The sequence below is a fragment of the Hyla sarda genome, chromosome 1 (assembly GCF_029499605.1).
Source record: "Hyla sarda isolate aHylSar1 chromosome 1, aHylSar1.hap1, whole genome shotgun sequence".
NCBI lineage: Eukaryota > Metazoa > Chordata > Amphibia > Anura > Hylidae > Hyla > Hyla sarda.
This window is the reverse complement of record NC_079189.1, coordinates 538281934-538306830: the sequence shown is the minus strand read 5'-3', so window position 1 is coordinate 538306830 and position 24897 is coordinate 538281934. Positions and strand designations below refer to the sequence as shown.

Sequence of the window (24897 nt, the reverse complement as noted above, 5' to 3'; positions counted from 1 at the left end):
ACATGTACTGGCTTAAGCTGGGGGACACGTCTGGCACTGCATGATTTGAGTCCCTGGTGGCGTAGTGTGTTACTGATAGTAGGCTTTGTTACTTTGGTCCCAGCTCTCTGCAGGTCATTCATTAGGTCTCCCCCATGTGGTTCTGGGATTATTGCTCACCGTTCTTGTGATCATTTTGACACCACGGGGTGAGATCTTGCGATGAGCCCCAGATCGAAGGAGATTATCAATGGTCTTGCATGTCTTCCATTTTTTAATAATTGATCCCACAGTTGATTTCATCATACCAAGCTGCTTGCTTATTGCAGATTAAGTCTTCCCAGCCTGGTGCAGGTCTACAATTTTGTTTCTGGTGTCCTCTGACAGCTCTTTGGTCTTGGCCATAGTGGAGTTTGAAGTGTGACTGTTTGAGGTTGTGGACAGGTGTCTTTTATATTGATAACAAGTTCAAAGAGGTGCCATTAATACAGGTAACAAGTGGCACTCTCTCCAAAGGAAACAGCAGCAATCGCCAGGTCCAGTATAGTAGCAAACTGATATTTATTGCATCAATAACAGCAACGTTTCGGCTAAAAGTGAGCCTTTAGGTAACAAGTGGAGGACACAGGAGACTCTTAAAGAAGAAGTTACAGGTCTGTGAGAGCCAGAAATCTTGCTTGTTTGTAGGTGACCAAATACTTATTTTCCACCATAATTTGCAAATAAATTCTTTAACCCCTTAAGGACCAAGCATTTTTTGTTTTTTGCACTTTCGTTTTTTCCTCCTTACTTAAAAAAATCATAACTCTTTCAATTTTGCACCTAAAAATCTGTATTATGGCGTATTTTTTGTGCCACCAATTCTACTTCGTAATGACATTAATCATTGTACCCAAAAATCTACGGCGAAACGGAAAAAAAATCATTGTACGACAAAATTGAAAAAAAAATGCCATTTTGTAACTTTTGGGGCTTCCGTTTCTACGTAGTACATTTTTCGTTACAAATGACACCTTATCTTTATTCTGTAGGTCCATACGGTTAAAATGATACCCTACTTGTATAGATTTGATTTTGTATTACTACTGAAAAAAATCATAAATACATGCAGGAAAATTTATACGTTTAAAATTTTCATTTTCTGAGTCCTATAAGTTTTTTATTTTTCCATGTTCAGAGGGCTATGAGGGCTCATTCTTTGCGCGGTGATCTGAAGTTTTAGTCGGACTTTTGCATTGATCGGACTAATTGATCGCTTTTTATTCATCTTTTCATGATATAAAAAGTGACCAAAAATAAGCTATTTTGGACTTTGGAATTTTTATGCGCATACGCCATTGAACGTGCGGTTTAAAAAGCAGTATATTTTTATAATTCGGACATTTCCGCATGCGGCGATACCACATATGTTTATGTTTATTTTTATTTACACTGTTTTTTTTTTTTTTTATTCTTGGACATGCCGGGTGATTCAAACTTTTATTAGGGGAAGGGATCATTGAAAGGCTTAATGATTTTTTTACACTTTTCTTATGCAATATTAATCCCCCAGGGGGGCTATAACATTGCATGTACTGATTGATGCATCTCCATAGGAATGGATCAATCAGTGTTTTCGGCGATTGAATGCTCAAGCCGGGATCTCAGGCTTGAAGCAATCATTCGATGATCGGACTGCAGGAAGGAAGGTAAGAGACCTTCCTCCTGAAGTAGAGCTGTTCGGGATGCTGCAATTATACCGTGGCGATCCCGAACAGCTCCCTGAGCTAACCGGCACATTTTACTTTCACTTTTAGCCATGCGGCTCAGCTTTGAGCGCGCGGCTAAAGGGTTAATAGGGCGCGGCACCGCGATCAGTGCCCCACGCTATTAGTGGCGGGTCCCGGCTTCACTCTGACTCCGGCCTGCCTTGATATGATGCAGGGTTACCGTGTAACCCCGCGTTATATCACGAGAGCGAGACTAGGGGCGTAAGTTTATGCCCTTGGTCCTTACCAGGTTAAGAATCAGACATTGTAATTTTATAGATCTTTTTTCTTATTATATCTCACATAGTTGAGGTATACCTATGATGAAAATTACAGGCCTCTCTCATCTTTTTTAGTGGGAGAACTTGCACAATTGGTGGCTGACTAAATACTTTTTTGCCTCAGAGTATATAGTCACTCACAGGTGACTTCTTCTCTGTTGTCATTTCTTTTATTTTCATATTTTTCTGGTCCATATGCTAGGACGTCTTCCAGCTCTATCTTTTCTCTGTTGATGCCCAAATATCATTGGCTCCTCACTTTGCCAGCAGATCCACATTCTCTGTATGACCTCACTTATCATTATAACCCTGCTACACATTGTGCCACTGAATATAAACCTGCCACACACTGTGCCCTTTATAATACTGACACACACTGTACCCTCTGAATATAACCCTGTCATATGCTGTGCCCCCTTAATATAACCCTAGTAATACTGCCACACACTGTTTCTTCTCAGTTTGGCTGAATCCTGCCCCTGCACAGTCCTCCTCCAGACCCCATCAGTCAAACATATCATTAGAAAAAAGAAATTGCATTGGGGCAGGCGCAGGCCTGGTAGAGGGCCCGACCCATTAAATGGAGGGAAATCAATGATAGTTACCATTGAAATGGGTATTAAAAGGTTAAAAATAAATCTATAAATCTCCTATCCACAGGATACAAGACAAGTGTATAATTGCAGGGTTCTGACTTCTGGAACCCCCTTCAATTTCCAATTTGCGATCAGACACATACTATGTGGATAGGAGATAACCTTTTAAATGGGCACTGTCATTAAAAATTTTTTTTTGCTATTGCGCTCCTTATGGTAAATAAAAATTATTTCTAGTATACATTGCTTAAAAAAAAAAGTTTCTATGTTTTATTTGTTTTTAGAATAGCTGCCAACAGGTGTCCAGAGCACATTTCCCCCCATCTCTTGTACAGACTTTGGATTCTGTGCAAGAGTTTGTGCTGGACTTTGTGTGCAGCCTTAGCCAATCATTGCTCATCTCACACTGAAATGCTCTGGGCTGTGTGTAGCAGAATGAGGGAGGAAGTTCTCCCCTGTATGGCTTCAGATGATGTCACGCCTGCTGGGGAACACCCCTTCCCAGTCTGTGAATCTGACTGAGCCTGAGCAGGAAACACAGAGCAATATCAAGGTAGAAAACTAAAAAATAATAAAAAATAAAGGCAGGGGGTTTATCATGATGGGGCAGTGAACTGGGAGGATTATAATAGGTACAACAAGATCATGATAGGTACAACTAAGGGCTGGTATACGCCTTTAACATATTAGCATATTTATCCCCACTTCCACAGAGGTAAATCTGCAACAATCTGCACCAAAATCTTTGCAATTTTCAGCTGTGAACATTTTTCAGCATTCCTGCAGTACTGTTACTATACCACAAAGATGGGTAATGAGAATAGGAACAAGGGGTTGCTTTTTTTTCTACATACAGCAGCACTCTTGTCTTATGGCTGTATCTGGTATTGTAGCTTGTACTTTTTTTTTTTTCTTTTCTTTGTTTTCATAAACCCCCTTTCTTGGATTTGAATTTACCCTTTAATTTCTCCATAAAGCCAATGCGTACACTTCAGGTATGAGTAAAATGGTAATCTGTCTGTGTTTACATACCAGTGCCCAGTTAACCCAATGCCCTGTGACCATAAGCACAGCATATTAACAAATTGCCCCATGTGATCCGTGTAGTGCTATTTTTGTAAACAGATAAACAGATTTAGCCGGGCAGAGATTCCCTCTTCAATACAGAAGTGTCTGCTTGCCCAGAACCCTGTGTGTGACAGCTCTTTAATAGGGCAGGTGTCACTCAGCAGGAAATCCCGGTTATCCCCTCCTCGTCTGAGTTTACAACCCTCTGTATCTTTACCCTGGCACCTGAGGGCCAGCACAATCCCCCAAATATCAAGAGGGATCTATGGTCTTTGCACACTACCCCCTATATGCCTGCATGCTTATTTATTTTTATGACCATCTGGATCATATTTTCCATACGGCATTAACATTGCCCTTTCCATGGCCTTCCTGTTGGATTCAGCCGGAGCCCCCGGCCTTCGCCTGTCGCCCAGAACTAAAATGAGACTGAGATTTTTGAAATCCTACAGGTAACTATATTTAACTGCATTGTGTCTGGTGTCTGTGCTTGTAGCATACAGTGCCTCTGTGTAGTGAAGGGGCCCATTTACATATGAATTCTTTGGATATTTTCCACCATGAAACTTAAATATTTTTTCTATGTGTTTATGTTACATTTGTTGTGGGTTCACGAATGTCCCAACCAAAGAAGACATATGTAACTGTGTGCCGTCCAGTAATTTACACTCACTTGTTATGTCTGTAGCATATGGATTAGTATTTAGTGAACTGACAGGCTTAATCCTGGCACAAGTTAGCTGTCTCTCATGCAAACCAAGCACCTCTTATCTTATACAATGTAATATATGATATTAAAGCAGGTTTCTCTCTTGGGCCTGTCCAAGAGTTGGTAAACTGCGCAATTGCACAGAGTCCAGATTATTATCGCAGCCTCCCAAAGATGCAAACTAAAAGCACTCAGTATTATTTAGGAGTGCATGGTAGAATGATGGCAGCATTATATGGGTATATATGGTGGCTCACATGCAGCGGATTTGTTTGCAAAAATTAGGCTTATTCATGTGTATGGAACTATTGCATAAATGTCTGCAACAGATCCACATGTGAGCATTATTTGGGTTCTGTTTAAATCTGTGTTCTGTATATGACTTTATTTTGTAAATGAAAAATAACCTAAAAATTTAAAGCATGGAACTCTACTGTCCTTGTTCTCCTATTCTCTATAAAACTGTCCCTGATCTGCATTAAATAGGGGTCCGATCACTGATCTAAAGAATGATCCTGTTTCAGAATCAACTGGGAGTGGAGAGCAGGGCTGTACATGTGCACATGAGCCACAAAAACTGTCAATATGGTTACAAAGACTATGTAGAAATTTTTTATTTTTTTTTGAAGAAACGTCCAAAAAGGCCTTATTTTATTAAAGTCTGTGGGAAAACATCCCATAGTGCCAACATATGTTAATTTTATAGCTGTAAAATGAAATGTTAGACCCCAAATTTTAGCACATACATTGGTAGGTAATGTGTGGGAGATATTTGGGGCTGCAGATATCCTAAAATATGTCCCAAGGGAAAAGATATGCTTTTGGGCTATAGCCCCTATAAAGGACACAAGTGCATCCCAAAAAGATTGCATTTAACAGCGGGAAAAAAAATATAAAAATCGGGTAAAAAAATGTTCTGAAAATCTCAGGCCTTTTTGCCTGTGAAATATGGATGTTTTTAAGCCATAAAATACAGTCCAGATACAAAATGGATACATAGCCAAAAATATTTTCAGGGGAGAGCAACCAAATGTTTGAGCCATTCTCCATTGTATACTCATTGACAAAATAAATAATGCACAAAGAAGGATTTGTGGAAATTTAAGGAAATGTTTTAAGTACTGCATGCTGAACAATTGTTATATGGAGCCGTTGTAGGGAATTCAATAAATATGTATATATGTGATGGTAACAATGATATATGAATACCATTCTAGTACCCTGTTCGGCCGCCTTTAGATCAGAAACAGATGGCATGGAGGCATACAGGTTCTGTTTGGCATCCTGCAGCACATTTGCCCACAGATGTTGCTGCTGGGCACATTCATAGGTTGGCATCCCAATTGGCCTTGTAAATCAATTAGTAATAAATCTCCTGACCCAGCAGGTGGTGACATTCCTAAAAAACCCTTGCTGTGTGTGGGCAAGCATTATCCTGCTGAAAAATGATAGATGAAAGCCCTACCATAAGAGTGGACACATGTGGCAGCAGGATGTTCTGCACATTGTGTCCCTCCTATCACTACTAGGGATGACCAACTATTATGTGACAACTCCCCAGATCATCCCACCAGCAGCTGGGGTAGGAGTGTAGCACTCACCTCAAGGCCTCAATGCTCAAACCTGACCCTCTTCAGATCCCAGATAGAACCCGGGTTAATATAGATGACATAGTTCCAGTCCATAGCATTCCGGATTTTTCATTCACAACACCATCGAAAACGGAGGCAACGGTGGCTGTCAATGGCAGGACACATATTGGGTGTCCTTACACCTTATTTTCTTTTACTAAGTCTGTGTTTAAATGGTGGAGAAGGAAACGATGGGATCTGCTCATGCTTGACAGTGCATTTAACTATCCTCTCCACTGGGTGGTCTTTCAGAGCCTGTTTAGCTTATGCGGATGCCCCCATGTAACCATTGCTACCAACACCCCCTAACAGCTGGTCAACAGTCTAGATGTGGGCAATTTATTATAATAGCCATCCTACTTCTCATAGTCGAGTGATGTGCCCCCTCTCAAAGTCTGCCAACTGTGCAAAATATCTTCAAGTGTATTATAAAAGCCTGTAAAGCAAACCAACAAGTGGTACACTACCCACAATTAGTCTCTGAAAGCCACCTTATACAGTAGTGGGGAAAGCACGTTTAGGCCCTCTTAAAGCAAGACCCAGAGTCTAATCAAACCACACCTGTAATTATTTACATAACATTTTTTTGTCAATGAGTTTACAAGTGGAAAGTTCCCACTACAGAATTCCCGCAGAATTCCACGGGCTAAATTCCGTGAGCGGAATTCTGCAGTGTGAACTTGACATTAGTGTGAATGGGTCTCCGCGTGACCCGTTCACACTACAGAATTTCAGTGGCGGACAATACTGCCGCTTAAATTGTTCCGCGCAAAGAAAGAACATTCTCATTCTTTGCGCGGATTCCGTGAGCACTGCACAGCCGTCAATGGTGACGGTTCAGTGCCCCACGGCCCAAGGGCCAAAGTATTTTCGGCGGCGGACGCCAGACGGAATCTCCGCTCGCTGGATTCACCGAGCGGAGATTCCGCAGTGTGAACGCACCCTAAAACAGATCCCTTTTCAGGATTATGGGAATCTAAAAGATAGATACTTGAAAGCATAGTGGGAAAAACTTTTAGGGTCTATTCACACGGCAGAATTCCGCCTCAAATTAAAGCCTATAGATTTCTATGGGATTTCGCACTCCCATTCACACTTCTGAATTTCTGCTTGCGGAATTCCGCTAGCGTAATTCCGCAAGCAGAAATTAAGAAGTGTGAATGGGAGTGCGGAATCCCATGTAAGCCTATGGGCTTTAATTTGAGGCAGAATTCCGCAAGCATCCATTTTTCCGTGTGAATAGACCCTTAGTTGGCCATTTCCACCTAAAATAGAAAACAAAAACAAGGAATAGATTTTGTTTTGCTGATACGCCCACTTTTCAGTGAGATCCCCTCTTTAAAAAATTTTTTTTGTGTGTTTATGTCTGTCCCTATGTTATGCCGCTCTCAATGAGGGAAACACAACATAGCTGACAGGTTTCCTTTAAAATTTAACCTTTCCAGAATGGGGTATAATAAGGAAAACAATTTATCACAATGGTAACAGCATAAAAGAAACAACTCAAGAATTAATTTTTACTTGCAACTTTTTGCTTTTTTGTGCATTTATTTTTTGTTCTGTGCCATACACTGTATAGTGTTTGTGGAGTCATTCTGAAGAGCTATGCTTTTTTTAAAGGTACACAGAAAAAGTTTCCGCATACATGTTACCATAACCTAGTAGTAAAAAAAGAAAAACTCATACAGACACTACTACTGTACCTTTAAATAATGCATATGCTTACTATATTTGTGTAGAAATAAAGGGGTTTTCTTGGAAAGGAATATTGATGGTTTATCCTCAGCATAGCCTACCAATGTGTGATCAGTGGGCAGTAGAGCAAAAACAACAGTTATCTAGACTGCGATCGTGATTCCATGGAGCACCAGGGTTATAGCCATAGGGATTACAGATAAAGCAATGACACCTGGGCCGTGGTGCCTGAAGGGGCCCAAATGTCCCTCTGTCACAGTAGAAGTCATGAGGATTATATATGGCACATGGGTGATGGGTGGCATTTATGAAGATTTTGTACTGGGCCCAGAAGCTTTAAAGGGGCACTCTGCCCCTAGACATCTTATCCCCTGTCCAAAAGATAGGAGTTAGGATGTCTGATCGCGGGGCTCCCGCAGCTGGGGACCCCTGCAATCTTGGCTGTGGCACCCCAGACATCCGGTGCACAGAGCAAACTTTGCTCCGTGCCGGATGACTGGCGATGCAGGCCGTCACGCCCCCTCCCATTGACTTGCATTGAGGGGGGCTTGGCCATGACGTTACAAGCCGGGCACGTCCATGACATCATGAGCCTCCAGTGCTGCACCCGACGCTGTAAACAAATGCAACGGGACCCCCGCGATCAGACATCTTATCCTCTATCCTTTGGATAGGGGATAAGATGTCTTGGGGTGGAGTACCCCTTTAAGTAATACGTCTACAATGATCGCTGGGAATTTTAGACTCGCACATTGATGGCTAGCCTAAGGATAGGCCATCAATGTTCATCCCCAGAAAACCCTTTTAAGGACGGGAGAGTAGTATGTTATATATAAATAATTATCATTGAATAAAACATGGTATCCATATACGTTTTTGAAGACTCTTTATGTTGTATTTTTTATTATATAGCTATAATTGTGTATACAGTTCACGAAAACCTTCTTCAGGAGGAGCATGGTAAGAACAGATTTGAGTTTAGTTAGCATTTTAGACTCTTCCCTTCTCATGTGGTTTGTGTAGTTTACGGTCACCTTTTTGTTTAGTGGACATGCAGGGGGATTGAAGCATAATTTAAACTACAGTAAATGTTTCATTAGCTATTATCTCCATAAAAAGATAACAGTGATTATGGTAAAAAAAAAATAATATACATTACCATCATGATTCATATACCTTTTTTTAAGACTGCTTTGGGCCAATTAAAGGGGTATTCCAGGAAAAAACATTTTTTTTATATATATATCAACTGGCTCCAGAAAGTTAAACAGATTTGTAAATTACTTCTATTAAAAATCTTAATCCTTTCAGTACTTATGAGCTTCTGAAGTTAAGGTTGTTCTTTTCTGTCTAAATCCTCTCTGATGACACCTGTCTCGGGAAACGTCCAGTTTAGAAGCAAATCCCCATAGCAAACCTCTTCTACACTGGGCGTTTCCCGAGACAGGTGTCATCAGAGAGGATTTAGACAGAAAAGAAAAACCTTAACTTCAGAAGCTCATAAGTACTGAAAGGATTAAGATTTTTTAATAGAAGTAATTTACAAAGCTGTTTAACTTTCTGGAGCCAGTTGATATATATAAAAACGTTTTTTCCTGGATTACCCCTTTCAATGACCTAGGTCAGTAAATTGTCTACTTGTGTGGTCTGACTGTTTCCCTTTAAATGAAGACATAAACACAGATATAGACAACAGCAAATTCTGTACTGAGTGAGGTAAGCTTGTTGGTTGTAATTCACACAGTGGGTAAAAAACGTATAGTGCACTCAGTTTGCACTATACATTGAACATGTTAAAGGGGTACTCCACTGGCCAGCGTGTTCCAAATGCTGTTTTTACGCTGCCGGGGTCGGCCACACCCCTCGTGACATCCCGACCACGCCCCCTCAATGCAAGTCTATGGGAGGGGGCGTGTACTTCCGAACGCTGGCCAGTGGATTACTCCTTTAAAACTTTCTAAAACAAAAAACCCTGCTTCCATTGACTTTAATGGGAGATGAGGAACTCAGCAGAAAAGAAGTGGCCTGACATTGAAGTCAATGGGAACCGCAGTTGTCATTTTCATTTATGTTCTGAAATGTAGAGATGTTATGCAGAATGGAAAAACTGCGGTTTCCCATTGTACCTATTCAGCAAGTCTTTCAGAATTCCAAAAGTTTCAGCACTACCTGTGCCAGCATATAATACCTCTGGGAGGCACCATACTCTCTATAATACTGCTTGCTACTATTTCTTCTCAAAACATTCTGATTGAATTACAGTAGTTCCTAATTTGACCACATTTAGAATCAAACGTCCATTATTACAAAACATCCCAGTGGAGATCCAACAAGTACTCGTCACTGACATCAGCAATGAAACCTTATCCCGCATCACATAAAACGTCAGGGTTCTTATCTGTGGCTGTCCACAAGTCATCAGCGTATTGCATTGAGCATGACGGCTTAAAGTGGTACTCCACTGGAAAACATTTTCTTTTAAATCAACTGGTGCCAGAAAGTTAAACATATTTGTAAATGACTTCTGTTTAAAAATATTCATCTTTCCAGTACTTATCAGCTGTTGTATACTACAGAGGAAGTTCTTTTGTTTTTTCATTTCCTTTCTGTCTGACCACAATTGCTCTCTGCTGACACCTCTATGTCAGGGACTGTCCAGAGCAGGATAGGTTTGCTATGGGGGTTTGCTCCTACTCTGGACAGTTCCTAAAGTGGACAGAGGTGTCAGCAGAGAGCACTGTGGTCAGGCACAAAGGAAATTTTAAAAGAAAAGTACTTCCTGAGGAGCATATAGCAGCTGATAAGTACTGGAAGGATTAATATTTTTAAATAGAAGTAATTTACAAATCTGTTTAACTTTCTGGCACCAGATGATTTAAAAAAAAATGTTTTTCAGTGGAGTACCCCTTTAATGCTATGTTCTGTGGAGCTGTTACTGTGCTCATCTGCAACTTTAGAGTCACATATTTTTGTAAGTATTTTTAGGAGTCAGGGCAGGCTGTCATGGGACTCCAAGTCACAACAACAGGCCTTAAAATAAATTGCAGCTGAACGCTTCAGGTCACATTGTATAGCATAGCGCTAGCAGCTCAATAAAGTTGGATTTGTGATGTTTTCTAATTGTTTTCTTATTTTCATGCATAAACTTTTTTGGACCGAAGCAAGTAGTACTTTGTCTACTGGTACATAAAGATTATAAAAGCAATGTTTATACTGTACTCCTTATCTAAAATAATGAAGCAGCTGCAGATTCTACCAACTTGTGACTACAGTTCCATAGCAGACCCATGTAGGCATCCATAACATACTACTCGCAGAACTCTATGGACCCAGACTGCTGCTTGTATACAGAGATAGCCCCCCCACCCCCCACATAGATTCCATAAGAGAAGCCTGATGTTAGATACATTACTGATGTGACTTCACATCTTCAAGACACCCACGTTGCCTTCTATTTTACTTTATTGGACTTATTAATAAATCTATTCATTGTCCTGGAAGTTATTATGATTTCTACTAAAGCAGTGTCCTCCATATTGTGGACCTCCAGATGTCGTGCATTGAGGACATTTTGCAACATCTGGAGGTCCACAGTTTGGAGACCACTGAACTAAGGGAAATCCTTCTGATAACATTATATCTGTCAATTGCTGTTTGTTACATTATCTTGCAAGTTCCCTCTCCACCAACATTGTCTCCCAAGTGAAAGATTCCTGAGGGATATAACTTTAAGGGAACATTCACACGTCCTTATTGTTGTTGCAGATTTGCTACTGCAGATTTTGCTGCCCATTGACTTTTATAGGAAGCAAAATCTGCTACAGCAATTCTGCAACAGATCTGCAACAAGAAAATGCAACAAGTGTGAACGTACCCTTTGCATAAGTGTCATAATAGAACATTTTGACACATCATCCAGACATATCAAAAGTTTAAATTGAACCAGGTCTCTAATGCAGTGAATGAATCAGATATGACTGACAGCCAGGGAGTGAAGAGTATTCTACCGCACACTTCAGCTCTCTGTTAATCACAATCAGAGCCGGTCTCAGGACTGATACCTGGTGTGAACTAAACTGTCTGTACCACATGTCAAATGTATATTAATTATACTAATGCTTTATAGGTCATCAATATCTGATCAGGGGGGTGCAAACATATGGCATCCGCATCGATCAGCTGTTTGGGCCAGACGCATATATGCAGTGCACATCGGCCTTGGCTGAGATGCTATAACCCGCCACCACTTCACAATGTGCAGGGCTGAGGCTAACAGCTGATGATCCTGAGGATAGGCCATTCATTTCTGAAATTGGAGAACACCTCCATGGGTCCCTCTCCCACATGCAACTTTTCTGCATGGCTGCTCCCTCTAAGCCAGGTAATGCAAAACTACATTAAATAAGTAATGTACAGTGCCCTAATAATTAGCTATAAAACATCCCGATATGCAGGGCCACTTACAGCAGCATCCAGGCCAAAAAATTATAGGGGGAGATTTATTAAAACCTGTCCAGAGGAAAAGTTGCTGAGTTGCCCATAGCAACCAATCAGATAGTTTTTTGTTTTCTCCATTTTTGAAAAGGCCTCTGAAAAATGAAAGAAGCGATCTGATTGGTTGCTATGGGCAACTCAGTTTCCCTGGAAGTCTGTGTCAGTAATCTTGTTAGTTTCAGCTTCCTTGGTGATCTACAGCAGTAAAAAGGTTAATGTTAGTATACCTAGTGCTCAAGGACAGGGAGGGGGTTAAATCCTGTATCCCTGGTGGACAAGTGAAAAGGTAGCTCTAGAGCAGGCATAGGCAACCTTCGGCACTGCAGATGTTTTGGACCACGTCTCCCATGATGCTTTGGTAGCATTTTGGGTGTGAGAGCATCATGAGAGATGTAGTTCAAAACTTCTGCAGTCCTGAAGGTTGCCTATGCCTGCCCTAGAACAATGGAAGGGTTAGGGCTGCGTGCTTGGGGTCCAGAGGTTACTCACCCCTCCAGACTGCAGTGTTGTCCTGACTCTAATTTACTATTGCACTGGAACAACCACTTTAATGAGTTAAACCTAGACTTCCTAAAAGTGGGTCATACAGTATAGCTTCCTATAGGTGGCACTAGAGAAAGAACTTTCTTGTTTCTGGAGGAGAGTTAAAGGGTTTGTCCTGTGAAAGACAACTTACCCCCTATCCACAGAACCCCAGCTCTCTGAGAGTAGCATGTGCTTTATTTATATGGAAGAGCCTGAGTGCTGTACTCTGGCATCTCCAGTGCTTCTATAGAAATAAAAGGAGTATGTGCCATTGTGGTGGCCCAGTACGGGAGGTGTTACCCCGTACTCCTTTGTCCTGTCAGGCCTCCTCCTTAAGGGTCCCCCTGCACTTGTTTCCCCATTGTAAATATGTTTTACCATGTAAAGTGTTATAAAATGTAATGTTGCTTTAAGAGTTATACCATGTGATAAGTCATGTGATTGTTACCCAGGAGGTACCAGTGACCAGGTGATCCAAAGAGTGACCTAAGGGCTCCCTGCTAGTCTCCCCCATATAAGCCCTGGGTGGAGCTTCTCTCTCTTTGAGCTCTGCTCTTCTGCTGAGGTCCAGTGCAGTCGCCTAGTGTGTGTGTCCAGAGTGTTGGAGACCTCAAAGTCCTGCAGCCTCCATCAAGTCAAGTAATCTAAAGTCACAGCTTTGAGTCAAGTCAAGTCAGTCTCTGTCATCTGTCAAGTCAGCGTGGTCTGCATTCAATTGTCCAATCCTACTACAAGTCCCAGCAAACCCTTAAGGTCTCTGCATCACTGGTCTCCTCCTTGGGCCGAACTGTATAGACTTTACCAACTGTCCACCCTCAGTAAAGCTACCATTGTCCATAACTTGGTATCAGAGTCTTTATTGTTCCCGTGCCTAGCCCAGGATCCAGCAGTGTACCTTCGGGTGATTATAGGCTAAACCTGTAAAAGGGGTTGATGCCATCTGCCTCTAGGGTAACAACATCTGCCCTGCACCATGCACCCCTTCCCCACACCATCTTCAGCACTCGATCCTCTCAGAGAGACAGGGTCCTATTTACTAGATCGAGGGGAGTCCTATCGGTCAGACCCCCCAACCATCCCATTAGCCCCTGCCCCCTTCGCGATCAGTTATCTCACTCGACAACAGCTTAAAGGGGAAATTTAGTGCATAACATCTTGGATAGGGAATAACTGTCCCGGTGGTTGGATACCCTGCAATCTCTTGCCTGGCACCCTAGCTCTCCTCGTGATCCCTGCTCTGTGCAACAAGACTGCTGACCATCGCACAAAGCTGTGGTCAACACGCACCCTCCATGCATCTCGGAGACACACGAGAATTATATATTTCTGGCTCTCCCATAGAGTTGCATTGAGGGTGCATGTCGACCACGGGCGTTCCAACACAAATGTTCAGAACACTGGGGGAGCCGGACAGGAGGTTGCAGGGGCTCCAAGCAGTGGGACCCCCACAATATGACACTTAGCTAAGGATAAGATGTTTTGTGCTGGAGTTCCTCTTTAAACATTGCATACTTTTTCCCAATGAGCTTTTTCTGTAAGATTTCCGCTCCACCAGTTGGCTTGTCATAAGTTAACAAGCTCTGTCCATGTACTCAGTGAGCCTTTTTTCATAAGCCAGAACGAAAAGTGCCTATGCTGTGGTACACTAAAGCCATCCATGTATTAAAGTGAAACTCTCCTTCAAGTAGACATATCAGCTGGTATGAAAAAAAATGCATTCAATTCATATATGATGTAAGAATCAGGGCTAGTATTCGGACCTGATACTTTTTTGGCAGTGAAGCAGTTAATGTAAACCCAGCAGTTAAGTGTTTGTTTGTTTTATTTAGCTTTTATTTTCTTCTATTCTGGGAAGGATGAGAAATGTTTTTAAGCCTTGTAAATACTTTTCGGAATTTGTGTTATGTCTGTGAGGTAGGAATCGGAAGGCTCACATCGGCATGCCTGGGAACAGCAAATGTTTAACTAATAGACATCAGCGTCCCTGGTAGGAGACCTCCGCCCTGGTAGGAGACCTCAGCCCTGGTAGGTGACCTCCGCTGCTACTCACAAATGGAATACATAACCTGTGTTCATTAATTAGAACTCCATTTACTGTAAAAAAAAAAATATTGTGGGTTTTAATATTAAGGCCGGGTTCACACTTGGGAAGCTCCGGAAGGAAAACTGAATCAGTCTTCACTAGGACCACACAGACATTGGGGCCCCCTAGACGGCAATGTCTGCGGAGAGGATTCAGCCAGAACATCGAACAGGTTCAATGTTCTGGCTGAATTTATTGATGGGAATTTTTTGTCGGAAATTTAGACCACAAAATTTCACAGTGTGAATGGGTTCACGGAAAACCCATTCACCTGCATGTTAAAGTGGTACTCCGCCCCTAGACATCTTATCCCCTATCCAAAGGATAGGGGAAAATATGTCTTATCGTGGGGGTCCCTCCACTGGGGACCTACGCCTGCTGCACACAGTGTCCATTTAGAGCACCGGGTGCAGTGCCAGAGGCTCATGACGTCACGGTCACACCCTGCTTGTGATGTCACAGCCACACCCCCTCAATGCAAGTCTATAGGAGGGGGCGTGACAGCAGTCACGCCCCCTCCCATACACTTGCATTGAGGGGACGTAACCATGACGTCACACCCTGCCCCGCATTGGCAGTCATCCGGCACGGAGCGAAGTTCGTCCCAGCCACGATCAGACATCTTATCCCTATCCTTTGGATGGTGGATAAGATGTCTAGGGGTGGAGTACCCCTTTAAGCTTTATGCAGCAGAATTTCCGTCCAAAATTCCTGGTCGGAATTCTGGTTGGAAATTCCGTAATGTGAACCTGGCCTTAAGGTATGTTCACACTGAGGAATTGAAGCGGAATTGGAGAGGAGTCATTTTGGTAGCAAAATGGTGATTTTTGCCATTTTCTCCCTTTCACAGAAATTAAGACGATTGGAGGAGGAAGAGTTACTGTGGAAGTGGGAATTCACTTTTTTTTATTTTTTTATTCTGCGCATATATTCTGGGTGAATTCCATGCAAAACTCATTGACTTTATTGGGCTTTTAGCCATGAAGTCCGACTGAAGAATGAGAGGGGTTAGGAAATATGTTACACATAATATTAGAGGATTGCATACATTTGCTAATATATTGTTATCTTCAGCATGAGCTGGAGAGATGCAGACAGCCAATGGCTGTCCAGATATTCTGGGAGTTGAGTTTTGCAAGAGCTGGAGGCACCCTGGTTGTGAAAAACTAACATAAGGGACAGGAGCCATGTGCATTTGCCTGTTGGCGGTAAAATGTTTGCAGCTGGTATCACTTTAATGCACCTGTAGAACGCACTATTGGGAGAATTATCAAAACTTGTGTCAAGGAAGAGAGGTGCAGTTGCCTATAGAAACCAATCTGATTACTTATTTCGTTTTTTAGAGGATTCTTCAAAATTTGAAGAAGCAATCTGGTTGCTATTGGCGACTGCACCACTCTTTCTCTACACAGGTTTTGATAACTGTATAACTGAACACACTGCTGATATTAAAACCAATGGCATTTCTCCCGCCCCAACATGTTTCACCGGTTCTAATACAGCATCTTCAGGGGCAGACAGGGCATGACAATGGCAAACAATTTACACTTCTATTAGGCTTGAATTATGCAGATGTCACAAAATCCCAGCTGGGCTTATGACATTTTGGCTACTGTCTACAAATAAAAGTTAAGTTTTAATTTATTAGTGATGCGTTAATGTACTTAGTTGCCCTAATGGGCAACGTTGTATTGTAAATATGCCATTTTCAGATTACAACATCCCCTGAGAATATATTATGTGAAAGAAAGGAACATTAGATAAGAAAAAATATGGTACATATTAAAGGGGTACGCCAAAGCTTTAAAGCGGGATAAGTGACTGATCATGAGTCCAACTGCTGGGACCCCCATCGATCTCAAGAATAGTGTCCAAGCTCTCCCTGTGGTTGACATGCCTACTACATGCATTCTCTATAGGAGTACTGGATACAGCTGAGTACAGCACTTGTGCGTTTCCCATAGAGCATGCATGGAGAGGGATGTTATATGCATGCAAGGATCATTTTGGGAAAGATATTGGAGCCCCAAGGAGCTTTCCTCTTTTGTCCATCCTAGTTTTAGCCAACCTTATCAGTAGACTGCTAAACAAATTTGTGGTGTCCCAGCACCAATAGCTGTCCTGTGGCTTTGGACTGTCTCGGGCAGCTTGGTAGCATGTGGTGTGGGGCCTACTAAAAGACTGACTGTTATATTAATTATGATTGTATTCTATTGCAAAGTAAAATATTTTTCCAAATTAATTATATTCTTGTTATATGTATATAAGTTGTTAATATGTTACTATACCTTTTAAATGAGAGCATTGAACCCCATGTGACCCTGCCTGCCAATGGGAAACCCTAAAGTCTCCCCTATGTAGTGTAGTGAGGGGAGGGAGGAGTTTTTCAGTCTAAGTTTAGTCTGTGCAACAGCTTAGCTCAGGTGTGCTGTTTGTTGTGTGCTCTTAGAAGAGGCCTAGTCCAAATCTAATCTCAACTGGTCATCCTGCAAGGATTCACGCCCCTCAGGAGAAGGCTTGACAGGACCCTAGCTACCAGGATTCATTCTTCCATCTCACAAGTTAGTATAAATCTGTTTGGTGTATGCACCGCAAGTCCCAGCAAGGCAACAGGACTCCCAAAGGGTTACGTTGCACTCTCACATCAAAGGCAAGCTGTATGTGTAATGCCATCTGCACCCTGCTCAGTAAAGACAGTTATCCGTAACCTGACGTTCGTGTGTTCATTTACTCCCCATGTCTGGCCCAGGTAAAGCTGTCCCCATTCTCGGACCGTGTATAGAATAATGGTGCACCTCAAATCTTGGGGCAAGTGGTCGTCTTGGTGCCCATACACCTTCAATAGCCGTTTGCCAACACTTTCATCCAAAAGTTATCTAATCTGATATCCCTATACCCATGAAGTTTGGACATGCTCAAAGGTTTATTTGTTCTCATTAGTAAGAAGAGGGGTAAGCCACTGCTAGACCAGTGTTTCTCAACCAGTGTGCCTCCAGCATGCTGGGAGTTGTAGTTTTGCAATAGCTGGATGCACGCTATTTGGAAAACACTGCTAGACGGCTGGGCCTACAAAATGTGTTTAGCTGACTTTTAACTATAGTGTGTGGGGCCCTTAAATGGGCACTGCCAGATTCAAAAACTAAAGTAAGTGAGGGTAAGCTAGCACTCTTCTGTGCTCTCTCGTGTCTGTTAGGACTCCTCTGTGCTCCTTTCTGTCTGATAGGACCCATCTGTGCTCTCTCCTGTCTGATAGCACTCCTCTGTGTTCTCTCCTGTCTGATAGGACTCCTCTGTGCTCTCTCCTGTCTGATAGGACTCCTCTGTGTTCTCTCCTGTCTGATAGGACTCCTCTGTGCTCTCTCCTGTCTGATAGCACTCCTCTGTGCTCTCGCCTGTCTGATAGCACTCCTCTCCACTCTCTCCTGTCTGATAGGAATCCTCTGTGCTCTCTCCTGTCTGATAGTACTCCTCTGTGCTCTCTCCTGTCTGATAGTACTCCTCTGTGCTCTCTCCTGTCTGATAGTACTCCTCTGTGCTCTCTCCTGTCTGATAGGACCCCTCTGTGCTCTCGCCTGTCTGATAGTACTCCTCTGTGCTCTCTCCTGTCTGATAGCACTCCTCTGTGCTCTTTCATTTCCTATCAGACAGTGCTAGCCCATCCTCACTTTCTGGACTTTGTCCATGCCTGTGCTTCAGCTTGGACAGAGCCATGATTTTATAAACCATGATTTCTATAAAAAGGTAATAATCTTAGGAATATGTATACAGTGGATAAAGCAGACATCATTTTGCCAAAGTTAGCTAAAACTGAAATAAGCAAATCCCAGAGACTGCAGACGGCTTCTTCTCTGTTGTCTTTTATGCTGATGTTGAGAAAGTCCAGCTTGGCATTAACATTTAAAAATAGACAATAATGTGAAAATGTTGAGTTCTTGGCTAAGCATTCCTTGAAAAAAAAAAAAAAAAGCTGTCCTTCCTCTAATGATCTACAGAAGACAGACAGAGCAATTCCACACACAGCAGGTTGATTGCAGAAGATTCTGCAACCATAAATCGGTGTTATACCTTGTTTTGGTGATCATGCACCAAAACAGTGTTTTGCAAATCCTTCTCAGGCAAATGGGACAGTTGTAGAAATGCCATTATGATAGCCTTGTGGACTTTCTAGAATGGATTCTGCTTCCATCATCAGTATTATGGGATTCATAGAAATTATATGGATGTGACTGCTATAGCACTCTTATACAGTACATCTTTTACAGCAGTGCACATGGGTCATAGGGCTTCCTAGTATGGAGTCATGTGCCACCATATAGGCTCTCACAGGTGCCATATATATGGAGATATACCATAAAGCATCTGATGTAGCATACAAGTAAAAGCCTGTGAGCCTCTTTAAAACGTCTGAACTATACAGAGTTATTACCCTATTGTACTGGATGATTATTGGCCTAACAAGCTAATATTACCCTGTAATAGGGCTAGTGATCAGCCATTGAACAAGCAAACACTTGTTGGTTTTGATCTGTCAAAAAATCCCTAACTCCAGCTTGAAGCCCACAAAGTGATAATTATAAGCAGAATGGTCCTTACTCAGCAATTTCCCTTCTCTGACTACACAATTTTCCTTCTTGGAGTAGAAATCAGGATTTTTAAGATGATTGCCCACTCAACAGGGACTGGAGACAGTCTTGATTATAAAGCTCCTGAATGCCACACGGTGCCATGATCACTGTGAACTAAACCAAGATCTGTCTCAGGAGACATTCCAGCAACTGAAACTGAACTTGCTTGAAGGAGATTTTAACATGGAAAAAATGTTCCCTAAGATTAAACTTATTTACAGAGCCTAGAAGTTTAGACTCTGGTTAAATTGGTCTACTCTGCAGAAGCAAATCTGGAGATTCCCCCACACTTCTCTGGCTAGAGGTTAGGGTCCAGCAAGGGTTAGGCTTAGGAACTCCCCCCTCAGCCTTTCTAGCAGTTTCTACATAGAAACTAACTAAGGTAGGTCATGTGACCAATATTTTATCCATTCTCCCTCAAACTTAGCACACCAGTAGTGGTAGCAAAGAAAGGACTGTGACTCTTTACACAACCATAATACATCAGCCTATGCAATGGCAAACGTGTAATGCAGGAAATAGCAAATTCTACATATTTAACTCACAGTACTGAGACATAAAGAGATTACTCCTTAGCCATCCAACAACTTTACTCCTCAGCAGCTGGGAGGCTGTACTGGGACACTGCACACTGGCTATAATAGAGCATTATTCTGTGGGGAAGATCTCATGTTTTAGAGGCCTGTGGTGCACAGCAGTTCTGGATGCTTAGATTAGCCTCGTGACCCTTGTGGTATTTGTGGTTATGGACACATCAGTACTGTGCATATACATGTCTTTTCAGTAGTTAAGTGACCCTTAGCGATGTTTCCCGTTACTAGAACCACATTTAGTTACATGACTGTGCCTAAGGCATGCAACTCAACCATGCCCAGGTAAACAATGGGGCCAGCTTGTGGTCAAAAAATTATTATAAACCATATCCAACAGAATTGTAAGGGAAAATAGAAATTACCTCTTAACGGATCCCACACAGAGCTATGTCCTTCTACAAGAATCTTGCTACAAATTTTTAAAGGGATTCTCCACTTGACGATCCCTAGTTAGTTGTTGTCCTATGACAGTGGTCTCCAAAGTGTGATCCTCCAGATGTTGAAAAACAACTATCCCCTGCAGCTCATGTTCAGCTCTATCTGCTCCCCTAATCTTCTTTCTTCTTCCAGTACTAGTGTTTGGAGCAGGACCTGCCAGCTCAGCCAATCACTGACTGCTGCAGTGTCCCATCTTAGCCAGCGATAGGCTGAGCAGGTAGGTCCTGCACCGAGTTCTTATCTGGGAAGAGAAGGTTGGGGGACCAGGCAGAGCCGACCACGAGCTGCTGGGGATCAGGGCTATATAAGTACAGGTTTTTACTCTGCCTTAGCTCCATATTACTAGATTACCAGATTCCATTGAATCCTGAATTATCACCCGCCGTATGCTTCACAGGAAGTTGTATTTCTTTCTGGAGTTCTTTTCAGTCTGACCACAGTGCTCTCTGCTGACACCTCTGTCCGTATCAGGAATTGTCCCAAGCGGGAGAGGTTTGCTATGGGGATTTGCTTGTATACTCTGGACAGTTCCTGACGTGGACAGAGGTGTCAGCAGAGAGCACTGTAGTCAGACAGAAAATAATTCCAAAAAGAAAATAACTTCCTTTGGATCATACAGCAGCTGATGAGTACTGGAATGATTAAGATTTTTAAATAGAAGTAATTTACAAATCTGTTTAACTTTCTGGCACCAGTTGATTTAAAAAAAAATATGGTTTCCACCGGAGTACCCCTTTAAGTAAATCTAGTCACCTGATTAAGATCATATTAAAAACATATACTACTATAACTATTATATGTGATATATTAAAGGGGCACTATGCCCCTAGACATCTTATCCCCTGTCCAAAGGATAGAGGATAAGATATCTGATTGTGGGAGACCACACCCCCTCAATGTCTATCATAGACATGAATGAAGGATGTGTGATTTTATGAGGGGGCGTTGCATGATATCACGTCTCCCGCCACGGGAACCTAGCATTCTAAACATACTGTTTAGAATATCGGGTGCTGCACGGAGATCGCGGGGGTCCCAGCAGCTGGAACCCCTGATTAGACATCTTATACCCTATCCTTTAATTAGGGAAAATATGTCTAGGGGCAGAGTACCCCTTTAAAGGAACCCACCTAAAATGGATCAGACACCTTACAGACTCCAAGCAGGTTTTCCCTTTGGTAAGATTCAAGTCCAGGACCCCATAGTTGCACAAAAACCATGTTAATCACTGAGCCACTATGCTGCCTAATATTACAGATATTTTTGGTAGATGCCAGTCATATACTTGGTGTGGAGCCAGGGCAAATGGCAAATATGAAATAAGAAGAAAGATAAAAAATACAGAAATAGAGATATTGCATTCTTGTATCTGGCATGGGTTTTACATTCTCATAAGCCATCTGATCACTTTATTGTGGTATGGCAGGGTGTGAGGTGCAGGGCAGATGTAATTACCCTAGGGGCAGATGTCATTAACCCCTTGTGTTTGCGATGCCAGGGCGTGTTTTATCCTTAACCACCAGAAGGTATACCGATGGATCCTGGGATAGGCACGGGGGCAATGAAGACACCGACACCAAGTTACGGACAGCGGTAGCTTTACTGAGGGTAGACAGTTGTTACAGTCTATGCAGAACAGCCAGGGTCCAAGGAGCTGACCAGTGACACAGAGGCCTCGCAGACTTGCTGGGACTTGTAGTTGGACGGGAGAATTTAGTGCAGGCTACGCTGGGTAGACAGATGACTTGACTGACTTGTGACTGACAGGACGGTGACTTTATCTCACTTGCACTTGACTTGTGACTGCAGGACTTGACTTGTGGCTGCAGGACTTGACTTTTGGCTGCAGGACTTGACTTGAGGCCTCCACTACTCTGGACACACACACTAGGTGTGACTTTACTGGACCATGAAGCAAGAGAGAGAAGCTAGTGCCACCCAGGGCTTATATGGGGGAGACTAACAGGAAGCCCATAGGTCACTCTGGGGGTCAGCTGGTCACTGGTATCTCCTGGGTAACAATCACATGGTACATTTTATTAAAGGTATAACACATATTTTAATATCCAACATATACAAATGGGGAAACAACTACAGGGGGCCCTGGGGACACTGAGGGACACTGCCTGACAGGGCAGGAAAGGTACAGGGCAACACCATCCCTTACTAGACCACCACATTATGATACCTCTTGACTCTGCTGCTGACAGCAGGGCATCACATCCTATCCTTCATTTCTTGTAGTAGTTAGAGTCGAGGAAGGGATAGTGTTTGTTCTTTTTTCCTTAATGTCTGTCTTTCCTGAAATCTGGTGTTTAGATAGAATTTTATGATTCCTGGTTTTAGCAGGATCAAGTGGGCACTCTCCATGGTATGTACTGTAATAATGGAAAGTCTACACAGTATCTACTTCAGAGGAGGACGTGCTCGATGGCTTGGTGTGCAGCTTGTTGTGATGCCAGTTTTTACATAGGACTGCGTAAACCTACTTCTATTTCATCTTTTTTCATAGTGTGGTAGAGGGTGTGATGCAGGGCAGATGGAATTACCCTAGGGGCAGATGGCGTTAACTCCTTGGCGTGGTTTATCCTTAATACCACCTGAAGGTATACCGCAGGATCCTGGGCTAGGCACAGGGGCAATAATGACTCCGACGCCAAGTTATGGACAACGGTAGCTTTACTGAGCGACAGATGGAACAGTCTATACAGCTTAGCCAGGCCCACAGAGGTGACCAGTGACTTTAGAGACCTCAGGGCTTCCTGGGACTTGTAGGACTGGGACAATATTGCTACAGGCCACGCTCACTGAAGGCAGATGACTTTAACTTGACTGACTTGAATCGGACTGACTATACCCCAATTGTAGCTTACTTAAAGACTTGTGGCTGCTGGACTGACTTGAGGTCTCCTATAGACTCCAGACACACTCTTAGGACTGGACTTGGCTGGACTCAGCAAAGACTTAGAGCTGAGCTCAAAGAAAAAGAGAGCGTGAAGAGACGCCTCCCAGGGCTTATATAGGGGAAACTCTGGTGGGGTCCCATAGGTCACCCACCCTTAGGTCACATGGTAACTGACACCTCACTGCGTTACACTCACATGACAACAGGTTAACCACATGACAAATATTCTTAAAGGTACAACACTCTCATATCCAATACATGGCATAAAACCAATTGTACAGAGGGAACAGGTGAAGGTGCCCAGGGGACACTGCAGGGAAGCTGCCTGACAGGGCAGTGAGGGTACAGAGGTACAACTTCTGTACTGGACCACCACAATAGACTTCGGGAAAAGGCAGAAAAGTTCAAGTTCTGAAAATAAATATTTTAAAGTTATCCCCTATTTACAGAATAGAGAATAACCAGGTGACTGATAGGGGTTAGACCCCTTGGATCCCCGCCAATGTTCCCACAATGAAAGAAGTGCGCCATGTAGGGTTCAGCCATCACTCCATTTGTTAACTTCGAAACATCACTCTGTAATGTTTTTTTGTTGTTGTTTTTCTTGTAAAAATATCTATTATATAGTCTATTGTGGACCAGGCGCTCAGAACCAAATTGTAGATATGTATATTCACTGTGCTACACCATTTCTTTTATTACAGCACAGCTACACCTATGTGTTTTATTACTCTGACTTGGTCATGTGATCACCAATTTGTCTCTTCAAATCTTCCAGTGCTTAATGGTGAGAGTAGGAAGTTAGTTCTGGGTTCTGACTTCCTGGGAACAAGAGGATGGCGTAATCACCTACCAGGTCCCTCCCAGCAGATCACAGATCCCTCCCCTAGCGGCACCATCTGTATGGGATCAGATATACACCTCCCCTGAAGCCGTGTTCACACATTGCATTTTTGCTGCATTTTTATTGTTTTTGCCACAGGGGTGGACTGACAACTTATGGGATAGAGATTAATGGGACAGTGTGATATCTGACAAGATGAGGGCAGGAGGGACAGGGAGGCATCTGACAAGATGAGGGCAGGAGGGACAGGGAGGCATCTGACAAATGAGGGCAGGAGGGACAGGGAGGCATCTGACAAGATGAGGGCAGGAGGGACAGGGAGGCATCTGACAAATGAGGGCAGGAGGGACAGGGAGGCATCTGACAAGATGAGGGCAGGAGGGACAGGGAGGCATCTGACAAGATGAGGGCAGGAGGGACAGGGAGGCATCTGACAAGATGAGGGCAGGAGGGACAGGGAGGCATCTGACAAGATGAGGGCAGGAGGGACAGGGAGGCATCTGACAAGATGAGGGCAGGAGGGACAGGGAGACATCTGACAAGATGAGGGCAGGAGGGACAGGGAGGCATCTGACAAGATGAGGGCAGGAGGGACAGGGAGACATCTGACAAGATGAGGGCAGGAGGGACAGGGAGGCATCTGACAAGATGAGGGCAGGAGGGACAGGGAGGCATCTGACAAG

The 24897-nt window shown here is 43.0% G+C and overlaps 1 protein-coding gene across 12 annotated transcripts in view; it reads left to right on the top strand.

Moving 5' to 3' along the window:
- Window positions 1–24897, top strand: part of PDE4D (phosphodiesterase 4D) — an 846931-nt gene that overhangs the window by 511922 nt on the left and 310112 nt on the right. Inside the window, exon 2 of one of the 12 annotated variants that reach the window (XM_056540923.1) lies at window positions 8620–8667. The exons of 10 other annotated variants lie outside the window; for them this stretch is intronic. In XM_056540923.1, coding sequence (XP_056396898.1) covers window positions 8620–8667 — 48 coding nt within the window. Of the gene's footprint in view, window positions 1–4060; window positions 4125–8619; window positions 8668–24897 lie in introns of those variants that run through there. One more of the 12 variants, XM_056540984.1, reaches the window with a different exon arrangement.